Source organism: Sorex araneus, chromosome 2, assembly GCF_027595985.1.
Source record: "Sorex araneus isolate mSorAra2 chromosome 2, mSorAra2.pri, whole genome shotgun sequence".
In the NCBI taxonomy this organism is placed as follows: domain Eukaryota; kingdom Metazoa; phylum Chordata; class Mammalia; order Eulipotyphla; family Soricidae; genus Sorex; species Sorex araneus.
The window spans coordinates 147,523,889-147,535,737 of NC_073303.1; the positions used below are offsets into that span (position 1 = coordinate 147,523,889).

At 37.4% G+C, this 11,849-nt stretch overlaps 1 protein-coding gene across 6 annotated transcripts in view; it reads right to left on the reverse strand.

Moving 5' to 3' along the window:
- The window catches only part of SLC35A5 (solute carrier family 35 member A5), a 35,087-nt gene that overhangs the window by 12,545 nt on the left and 10,693 nt on the right, over positions 1-11,849 (reverse strand). For 2 of the 6 annotated variants that reach the window (XR_008628446.1, XR_008628447.1), the window contains exons 6-8: positions 7,899-8,679; positions 6,310-6,381; positions 1,771-1,884 (exon numbers count right to left, since the gene is read on the reverse strand). Coding sequence is in view for 4 of the 6 variants with exons in the window: in XM_055125193.1 (XP_054981168.1) it covers positions 6,313-6,381; positions 7,899-8,679 (850 nt within the window). In the remaining 2 variants the exon portion in view is untranslated. Of the gene's footprint in view, positions 1-1,573; positions 1,885-3,282; positions 4,116-4,674; positions 6,382-7,898; positions 8,680-11,849 lie in introns of those variants that run through there. The other 4 variants (XM_055125191.1, XM_055125192.1, XM_055125193.1 and 1 more) reach the window with 3 other exon arrangements.

Below are 11,849 nucleotides of genomic sequence, written 5' to 3' on the forward strand. Positions count from 1 at the left end.
GTCAGGATGGGAGATTTGTGCTGAAAGTAGATAAAGGGCCAAACATGATAACCTCTCAGTATCTGTACTGCAAACCATAATGCCCAAAAGTAGAGAGAGAGAGAATGGGGGAAATTGCCTGCCATGGAGGCAGTGGGAAGATGGGAAAGGGGGGGGGGTATGCTGGGGAGATTGGTGCTGGAGAATGTGCACTCCTGAAGATGGATGTTTGATCATTGTGTGACTGTAACTCAAACCTGAAAACTTGTAACTATCTCACAGTGATTAAAAAAAAATTCAAGAATTTAGATGTCAGTTAAGAATTCAGTTCCTCTCTCTTTTTTTTTTTTTTTGGTGAGAATGAGGAAAGGTATTAAATGACTTCAGTGATATCTCAAAGTATTACTGCTGATGAATGGGAGCATCATCCCATGACACTGAGAAACCCTTTCTCTCCTTATGGCCAGACTGCAGCTTCCACAGGCATTCAGAAGTGCCCTGCCCCCTCTTCCCAACAAGGTATATGTTGCTCTTCAGAACAGTTTCCACATTAGATAACTACATGCATCATCTCACAGACATCCTGAAGCTTGAACAAAATGGACAGGCTCTGTAGAGACCCCAGGGGTCTTAGCATTTCTACTCCCTCCCCAGGAAGCAAAGCAATGGTTCTCCAAGCTCCAATAAATGGGTTCATGACTCAAGGAATGAGCAAACTTGAGAAAATTTTTCTTTGGTTTTCCACCTTCATCATAAACATGACTCTCCACTCTTCGAATCCTTTCTCCCTTTTCCTGCCCCCTCGCTGATCCTTTCTGATTCACAGATGACCATGACTGTAATCCTTAGGCTAAAGGGGCCACCTTTCCAAGGATATTTATACTACAAAAGGAGAGCCTTATGGAGTCACAGTGATAGTACAGCAGGTAAGGCGTTTGCTTTGCACGTGGCTGACCCGGGTTCAATCCTTGGCATCCCATATGGTACCCTGAGCACTGCCAGAAGTAATTCCTGACTTCAGAGCCAGGAGTAATCCCTGAGCATTGCTGGGTGTGACCCTCCCCCCGACCTCCCAAAAAAGGAAAGCCTTAAAGCAGGGAGGCAAAGAACAGCTTAACAAACCATTAGTGAAATCTGCGAGTCCCTGGAAGCAAAGGTCACTTTATTTCCCAAAAATGTTAGGGAAAGAGTAAACTGCTCCTGTAGACTTTAGCATTTTCTACTTCTCTTTTCTACTGATTTTCCCTTTCCTATTTTTGGCATGCTTCTTGTCTTGAACACTTTTAATACAGTCAAATTAGACCAGGGCAGACAGAAGAAAGAATATGCACAAATTTGGCAAGAGCTGATCAGGATTAGCTAAAAATCTTCCTGTGTGCAAGGAACTGTCTGTCATGCAGTTTGTAATATATGATATTCCTGCAGGTTAGACTCAAGTAATATGATGATTCAAAGTATATGATGATGATTTATTGTATTCACACTATTTTCTATGTAATCTCTGAGGAAACAGAAATACAAAACTAAAAAAGACTCTTCCCAGCATAGCTGATAGGAAAGACTTGGAAAGAAGAGTCATGCTCAGTTAATTACAAATCTGATGTGTCATCAATGTGTCACTCTGTGGGGAGTGGAGAAAAGAATCAGGCAGAGATGAGTGATAATTTTTCAGCTTTCACGAGGTTAGAAATATCACCTTGTTTTTGTCAAGCTACACTGCATTTGAGCAAATAAAAAATACTGACTTCACCATACCACCACATCTAGTATCAGTGGCTCATGGATACTTACAGTATGGGCACTGCTTCTCCAGGAAACTTCTTACCTTCCCCAGATTTAAGTTGTTCAGATGCCCATAAAGGTGGATGAACTGGCTTTAATTTATTCATAAATACCACTTTCTCCCTGAAATAAAGGAACAAAAAGTAGTGAATTTACAGAAGGAAGCTTTATTAAAGCATGGAGATAGCCTTAATCTTAAGAGCATAGACTTAGGAAAATGGATGTGCAGAATTTGGGCAGACCAGGCATAAGAAACGTAAGAAATAGACCAAGAGTATTGCACATGCAAGAGCATCTAAGGTTACAAGGCCAAGAGAGATGGTTGTATATGCCTTACCTACACACCCTTGCTTTTGACTCACCTAGTTCTTGTATATGCCTTACCTATACACCCTTGCTTTTGACTCACCTAGTTTTCTAATTGGAAGAAGTTTGAAAGCTAGAATAGATGGAGGACAGAGTTGATTTATAGATGGACTGGGAAAGCTGTCATGGGGAAATCTTTTTTTTTTTAACTTTTGGGCAAAGTAAGGGGAGTGGTATTTATGATTTGCTATTTCAAGCCTGAAATTATCCAGGTGATCGTCAAGGTGAGTTTCTTCAGTGATGCTTTCCAACTCATCTAATAGACTAAATTTTACTGATAACGATGAGAGGATACAAGTCCTGAGAAATCCTACTCTGGGCTCTAACTAAAGCAAAGACTCATCACACAGATCTTGGTATTTAAGTCGGAGAAAATAGGAAGGCAGTGGTCTGTGTATTCATATGAGGACACCCATTAGGAGCCTGGCCTTGGAATGTCTCTTGGATGGCAATGTCTACATTCTTATTTTCCTGTATCCCGTGCCTTTAAAAGTTAAAAATCTTATGGGGGTGGAACCTATAGTCTGAAGAATTGTTTTAAATATGTGAATTTGGGGAATCTTTGAGGTTAGTACATGTTTGTGTATATATATCTGTATCTGTATATACTATTTTCACTTATTATAAACATGCTCATAAACAAGGATAAAAATGAATGCATTTCAACTAGGTAAGACAGAAAAGAACAAAAGCCTTAGAACAAAATGTTTTAATAAAATTAGATATTGTTCATTATTTGTTGGAAGCCAACAAATCATTCACACAAATATTAAGAGAGGGAAAGAAAACAAAACCACAGGAAATTAAAAGTATTTAGAATTATCATAAATTTCTATGCAAATAAATTGGAATATTTGTTATGAATAACTTTTCTAGTGGAAAAAAAATCATCAAGATGAACCAAGAAGAGAATACAGAGACTGTTATGAGAGGATACTGTAAGACTATGTTGTGAGGGGAACAATGCACTGCTCAAAGTGACAAGTCTCAGCAATTTTATTGGTGAGTTTTCAAACATCACAGAGAGCACTTACATTTCTAGGGCACCCAGGCCAGTGGGAGTTGCCAGCTTGAGCCACACCACATCCGTATGAGAATGTTAGGGACGTGGGTTGATAAACCGCAGCAGGATTAAGTGCATTACTAGTAATGTCAGCAGATTTCCATTAATTATAACGGCAGAAATGGGACGGTTTTAAAAGCAGACAAATCAGCAAGTGAGGGCACAAACCTTGTAGGTTGGTAAGAGTCTTTATTATTGGGGCAAAATATGATCTAAATTAATATTCGAAAAATGTGTTGGCTGTATCATTTTATAATTTATAAAGTTTACTTTGGTTTTCATATTTAAACTCAGGACAGAAGTTTCTATTTCATAGTTTGTAGATACTTAAGAGCAAAGCAGAAAAAATGTAACACAGATTTGTGAGAATTTTTTTCCTTTGGAGGACTACTCAGTATCCAATTTCAGAAAGTAGGGAGCCACTGTTGCCTTTGAATTGGACTTTCTCTGCTTCTTCTCCACACTGGAATGAGAGTGTTAATGGAAGAATTCAGTACATAAATTCAGACAAGTGTCAAGAAGGACCTGGGTTATGTTTGGTCAGGCCTTGTGCAGAAGACTAAAAAGAATTCCGTGAGTCTTCATGGTTTAGTCCCACTCACAAACGGGGATTCCACATGGGGAGTCGGAGGGTAGAAGCCTTCGTTATAAACAAAGTTATTCTGCACTTAGATCTTGGAAACTCATGGTAACAGGATGCAGCTGGCCAACAATTTGGAATCTTGGGCCTAAGTGACCTTTCTGTAGCAAACAGCCGCATCCTCCTGCTTCTTCTGATGGGCAGAAGAGATTTGGTTCTGGTACAAATAACAGAGCTGAAACCAGGTGTAGGCTTTACTTGTGGACAAACTAAAAGGTCATTGAGAAACTTTGGAAGGAATAGAGTCTGTGCATTGTTGTGTGTTATATCTGCTTAGAAGAGAATCTAAAAATAAGAAGGGATATAAGAAACAACTTAGTTCAACTTCTACAAAACAGTGATGCTCACAAAATCATTCGTTAGCCACATCTGAATTCACATTTGGGTTTCAGCTATTCATCTGTCTCTGTTACGATGAACACAAGTGAACCTTACAGTAGGCAACAGATACTTTAGGAAAAGGAGGGTAAAAGATATGTGGCTATAAATAAGAATATAAATAGCAAGTGAAATTTGCTATTTAATAAATTCTGTAGGTTACACACTTGCAAATAATACTGTTGTATTTGTCTCATATGATTTTTTATACACTCTATTTTCTAAAACGAAGTTTCTATACTCAATTTGCCTTTCTGTTAAAATTGCCATAATGATGTAACACCTTCCTGTCTCACAACACATTGATAGAAATGACTGTAAATGGAAGAGTTTTGCTATTTTCATATTTAAGACCTACTGAAAGAGAAAGTTTTAAAAGTGTTTGGGTTTCTGTTTCCATTGGCAGATTTTGAAATTAAAAGTATTTGCATCCCTTCTCACACAAGAGTGATTCAGAAACAAGATATAGGTTTAAATCATTTTATTTATAAATTTTTACCAACTCTTACCAGTCACATTATTCTGATATTACAGATATATTACATAATACTATCAACTTATGTGGATCTGATAAAAATTAAAGAAAAGGAGAAATGTATAGACTGCATGAGAATGACAACTTAAAGCTCACATTTACAGTGTTTTGATCTGTAAACAGTGAAAGCCAGGTCTTACCTTACTTTCTCATTTTTTAAATTATCATCACACTTTTCTAGTCAACTGGTTGGCTACCATCAAAAATGGCCTGTAAAGTACCAACACTATACACATGGTAATCTTATGAGGGGTGGAGTGGAGGGAGGGAAACTGGGGACACTGGTGGTAGGAAATGTACACTGGTGAGGGGATGGTGTTAGAACACTGTATGTATTCAGAAACCCAATCATGAACAATGTTGTAACTGCATCTTTCAGTGATTCAATAAATTATATACCAAACAATTGGTATGTGATATATTCCTATAAAGTACTTTATTACTGGCCTTCTGTGTTAAAGACTACTATTCATATTTGGTGTAAGTCATTTGTGCCCCAGTTGACCCTTCAGAAGAAAAATCAGTGTTTGTCTTGCTGACAGTCTGGCATAGTTCTGAAGCCAGTGTTTAACAGGACAAAAATATATGCAATGATCATTAATAAAATGAAATGGTTCATTAACTTTTCAAAATATAATAACTAGTACTGATAAGGTCAAATTGAAGAGAAAAAAGTCCCCCTACGGCTTGAGAGATTTGAAAATACAAGTAACAGCCAGGTAATACAGGGGTTAAGGCACTAGCTTTGCATGTAGCCAACCCCAGTTCAATTCCCAGCACCACAAATGGTCCCCTAAGCACTGCCAGGAGTAAGCTCTTACCACTGCTTGTTGTGGTTTATTAATCCAAATAATACAAATTTAAAAAATAAAATGAAGTGTTAATTGGGTTGATTCAGAACCAATTTTCACCAACAATGAAATTTATTTGTGTAAAAAATATCAAAAGGTAATTTTATAAATCAAGTTCCCTATGAATACCAAATATTAAGACTCTAAGAATTTGCTTAAGAAAATGTTTTTGAAAAAAATTTTAGCACAGACTATTTTACAAAACTTCAAATCAATATTATAAAGCAGATTATTAACATCAACTAAATATTTTAGAGTTATCATGTTTTAATCATAAATTGAGTATTTCTAGAGCCTCAAATTCAAGGGGCAAAAGGTATGACATTTACAAAGATAAAAAAGGGAACACTTTAGCATGCAGAGCAAAAGCACATAAATAAGCATGAATATTGGCAAACTGCTATTTGTCTCTTGTAGGGTACATGACTATTTCAAGTTTCATGGTAGAAAATAACTTGCAAGTATATCCCGTCCATGCATCAAATAACAATTTGTGAAAGCAATCTCTATACTATTAGTCCTACTATCAGAGTCTTAAGAACTTTTTAGTCATTAGGTACTCTAAACCCTGGATGAAGCATTAGGGAGGAGTTAGGCATAAACAGAGAATACCATGCTTCAGAAATGTTCTTGGTTTATCAGAATGAAAAGTTAAACATTATACATGCTGAAAATATGAAGATAAGGTTTGTGAGAACTGCCAACTATTTGGTACCAATTAGAAAGCATCTTCATCTGACTCAATATCACTCTTGGATTTGGTAAGTCTTTCCAGTTCCTCTCCATCCTAGAAGGAAACATGAAATCATCAATGAACTAAAACAAAACTAAACATAATATCTTGAAAAACTAAGGAGAAATTTACAAATCATAGACTTTACTTATTAAACTATAAACTTAATGTGTTTAACCATTCCTTTGAGAGTTAATTTTTTACATATGAGATAATGAAAAACTGAAACACCTCAGTAACTGAATTTCAAAGCAGCATGAGCAAAGTAAAGAGCACACCCTGCTGGTATAAACTGGGACTTTAATCTTTATTTATTTTTTTTAAAACTAGGATTTTTAATCTAAACTGATCAAACTAGGTATAAACTGGTATATATAAAATAGTATAAACTATGTACAAAGTAAGTCTTTTAATGTAAACTGATTTACTAAACCTACAATGTGGGGCAAGTATTATAAGGTAATTGAAAAAGAATATAAGATGCTTGAATCTAAACCCTAAGGTGACGTCACCAGGGACCTAAGATTTTATTATTTTTCATCTTAATCTACTATATTATCACTTCGGGGCCATTACTACTGAAGGGCGTTCAGCCAAGAACCACTAATATATAATAGATTAAATAATACATTAAGTGGAATAAGCACTAGATTAATTTTCCCAGTGATAGATTCATTGGGTGGAATATTTGGTGTGGTCAATAAAACTATAGCACTGTAGCACTGTAGTTCCATTGTTTATCGATTTGCTTGAGTGGGCACCAGTACTGTCTCCATTATGAGATTTGTTACTGTTTTTTGGCATATTGAATACGCCACGGGTAGCTTGCCAGGCTCTGCTGTGTGGGCGGGATACTCTCGGTAGCTTGTCAGGCTCTCGGAGAGGGACGGAGGAATTCAACCCGGTCTGCGGCATGCAAGGCAAGCGCCCTACCCACTGAGCTATCGTTTCAGTCCATAAAACTATGAACTTAAATTTTATATGAGTCTCTTTAATCTTTTATTTAAATATATAGCTAACCCCTTACTACATAGAATCTCTAAAAGATCATTATTAATTTGGTAATAACATGACAGGCAACCCCTTCTAAAATGAGAAAAACCAGTAGAATAACTGCTTAAATATTTCCATAGAATTCCTTTTTTTAACTTGTAAAACTTCGTTTGGAAATGTTCTTAAACAAGATCCCCATCAACTGTTTGTATACAGAGAAAAATATAAAGGATTCATGGTACTTATTTTTAACAGGAATTACTTATGTAGATCTGCTTTTCTTATTAATATGAGATTTATTTCCCCAACCAAGGTGGAGTATACAAGAAAACAGACTAAGTACCAGACCTCAAGTGTTCAGTATGAATTCTTTCTCGCCTCTCTTGAATATAGCCTCCCTGAGTCTGTATCTTATTCTTAAATTAAGGAGACTGGTATCTATCCCTGGCATATATATGGAGTCTAAGGACTATTCGCTGAGTGATTTTTCAAGTCAAAGAGCTACAGTCTTTAATAAATTAGGATTTATTTGTCCTTTAGAGGAAAATAGGCAAAAAGTAGGATCTTCATAAACTTACCCCACTGGAGCGTTCCCAAAGACGGCCACTTAAATCTCGAACCCTCTCTTGCTTAGGTGCGTATTCCAGATCTTGTGTCTTGCTGGCATTATAAATAAATATGGAGAGAAGAACTGATGGGGCTTCTAAGAAAAAATCCAGGGAGGGTCTGAAATCAAAGACTAGAACAGACACTGTTGTGATGATGACAGTGGTGATCTGGGCCATCAACACATGGAACATATTATCCAGAAACTTTAGAATGAAAGCGACCGAGAGGCCCTGGAAAGCAGTTACAAATATAAGGCCTACTGAAAATGCATTGTGGCCGTAAAAGAACCCACAGTTCTTAATCTGATCACGGTTACTGCTCTGAAGGCCCAGAGTCAGCCCATTAAAAAGAACGCCGAAGAAATAGAGTTTGCTGTTCTGTATGAAGATGCTTTCACTGAGCTGGTTCCCTTCCTTCAATATCTTCTCACTATAGATGTTAGCCATTGAAGAAATAAAACACTGAACAATAATAAGAACATGGCCCAAACCAAGACGAATGTGACTGAAAACCCTGGCTGTGGAGTTCCACCTAGCTTCAGAGAAAGTCCACTCCTTTGCTGTGCAGTTGTCTTTGCTGGGACACTCACTCTGGTAAATCAGGCAGGAATTGGAGGGGCTGAATAAGGCATCATGATGAAATCCATGTCCTGCCAGGTTATGCTCTGAAGTTTTAGTCCCAGTAGTGAGGGCCACAATAGATAAAAAGAGAATCAGGAGGGAAGCCCACTGTATCCAGGTTAGATGCCTCCTGCACAAAGATGAAAAGCAACATTTTAACACTGTTTCTTCCCAGCCTCACTACTTTATTATGCTCACTGAAAGCTTAAGACTCAGCTGAATATTTGTTGAGTTAAGGGCTACCATATTTGCAAGCATTCAGGAGTTCAAAGGAAACCTGTGGTGTCGCTGCTCCTTAAACTTGGCATTTATAACTCTCTTATAGTTAACAAACCCTTAAGCCCTTTCTGTCATCTTCTTCATTGTAGACTGATTTATTTTTTAATTTTAGGTACTGTGACATACAATACTGTTAACCGGTAGGGTTTCATGCTTAAGACGTCCCAGCACCACACACTCCACCAGTGTCTGCTGCTTCTTTCCATTATCCCAGCATCCTCCTCTCCTCCCCGCACCTGATTCCTTCTCTCACTCATCCCTTCTGCTCTTCTGCAGTAAACTTACAGAAGATCAGTTCTCAGTTTTTGTTACAAGATTTTTTTATTTTTATTTTTTGAACCCTATAGTTTTTTAAGGGCTGGAGTGATAGCACAGCGGGTAAGGCGTTTGCCTTGCACGGCAGAACCTGGCAAGCTACCCGTGGTACATTCAATATGGCAAAAACAGTAACCACAAGTGTCGCAGTGGAGACGTTACTGGTACCTGCTCGAGCAAATCGATGAACAACAGGAAGACAGTGCTATAGTGCTGTAAGTTTTTAAACTAAGCCTCCACTCTACCTCCTGAGTTGGTAACTTTAATCCTGCTCCAAAGTAAGTTTATTCAGGGACTTCCAGGCTGGTTTTGAGGAACTAGAAAAAATGTGGTGAGCTTCAGAATTCTACAGATACTTGGAAGCACTCATCAGATCATCTATATAGATTTCCTGACCCTCCCCACATTTCCTGGAACCTTAACGTATCCCCATGTCTTCAAATGTATACACAATGAAAAAAAGATATTTACAGAGGAAGCTAACTCCCAGATCAGTGGTCTTATTATCATACAGTTTTATACACTTAACATTTATAAGGAAAGGCAAAAATATATTGAGTATTTCAGTTAATATAGTCCTCAAAGTGCTTTAAGTACTTAGTCTGCCCAAGAGAAAGCTTATGGCTATAGCCATTATGCATTTTCATTCACTTTGAAAATTCATTTAGTTTCACGGATATTCACTAAACAACCAGTATGTATGAAACACCCTGGGGAGGTAAAGATGACCTGATCTCCATCCTAAGGAACATTCTTTAATAGAGAAAGAGTCATGAATCTAAATGATGATGACAGAATATGTGACAAATGACACATGAAACAAGTGGAATTCCCTGAAGAAAAGAACACATCTCTAAAAGGAATCAGTATTGCTTTAAAGAGGAAATGGTATCTGAGCTGAGAGCTGAAAAATCAAATTGAAGTTTAAGATGTGAAAAGGTTGTTAATGATATATTCAGGCAATAAAATATGTACCATGATGACTAAGGAAAGCAAGTGGTGGTCACTGGAGGGAATAAAACCTTTAAGTTATATTGGTCACATGAAGAGGGACACCAAGAAAAGAGAATAACAAAAGCAAAGACAGAGTGTAAAGCAGCAGATGAGAACCAGAAGTTTTAAGAATCTTACTGTCATTATATTTACTGAGAACATACCATGGTTAAGGCAAATCCTGTTTTATTTTTCTATTGAATCACTGAGAGGCAAATTCTGTTTTAAATGATGAACTTGTGTAGAACTATGGTTCTTGAGGTTAAGTGGCCATGTATTTATGAAATTTCAGAAAGATTTTCTATGATTTTTTTTTTTTTTTGGTCTGTGTTACTTTGGGGCCACAAGCGTGTGTGCTCAGGGCTTACTTCTAGCTCTGCACTGAGCATCTCTACTGGCATGGCTCAGGGGACAATATGAGGTGCCAGGAATCAAACCCGGATTAGCCATGTGCAAGGTAAGCACCCTACCCACTGTACTATCTCTCCAGTCACTGAGCTATGATTTTATATGTCTTCCTCTAGACCCACACACCTTAGATATAATTCAGAGTTACATGTACACATATATGTGCATATGTATATACACACACATATATAAAACACATGTGTGTATAAATTATATATATACATAAGTGTGTCATATATGTGTATTTAATTTCATCAATGCTTTATAGAACTTCACGTATTGAAAACTGTTAAAATGCACTAGATAGCAGCATGTTATTAAGTCTTCCTATGTGTATGCTTTCAAATAACCAGATCTGGTGCTAGACTATGCCAGGAGATGAAACATGTAAAATTCTGGAGGTACAGATGGCACATATTAAGTGACATGAAAACAAATGAAATGGAAACATGAAAGAAATGAAAAAGGGGCATCCTATTTTACTAAGAATTAGGCTGAACTGGTAGATTTTCAGCAAAGAAAATAATGCTTAATGAATTACCCTGAACATCTGCGTTCCTTCAAATGATGCCTTTATAAGGATCTGAGAGATAGTACAGAAGTTAAGATGCTTGCCCTGCATACTGCTGACCCAGGCTCAGATCCCCAGTACCACAAGTGATTTCTTGAGTACTTCCAAGAGTGACCTGAGTATAGAGCCAGGAGCAAACCCTGAGCATTGCTGGGTGTGGCCACCCCACAAAATACCAAAACCAAAATAATGACTTATAAAACAAGCAAAGTTTGTTCCTCAGTTCACTCAATACAGCAGTAGCTTACGTACTGTGCTCTCTACTGCCCCAATAAAACTGATGCTCTGATATGAAGGCTGAGGTGAAGGCCTCTGCTTCAATGAAACTGTTCAGTCGCTGCACTTCTGCATGTTCTCACCAGGTGACCCCATTATGTGATGATAGATTTAAATGATTACATAAAATGATAAGCTATGAGTGAAATAAAAGTATTGCTATCTTTATGGAAACAAAGATCAATGTCTGGAAGCTTAAAGAAAAATCACTCACAAGATAAAAAGTGCTTGAGCCGGAAAAAGTACAGAAGGCAGGGCCCCTGCGCCCACCAGGAGTGATCCCTGAGTGCAGAGCCAGGAGTAAGCCCTGAGCATTGCTGGGTGTAACCACAGAATAAAAAGATAAAAACTATCTTCAAAATAGGTACAGGTGAGTGAATTTGATAATTAGGGAACGAATAAGTGAATTTCTAAGAATTTTCTTTAAAATTATTTTTATCACCTATTTCACTTTACAT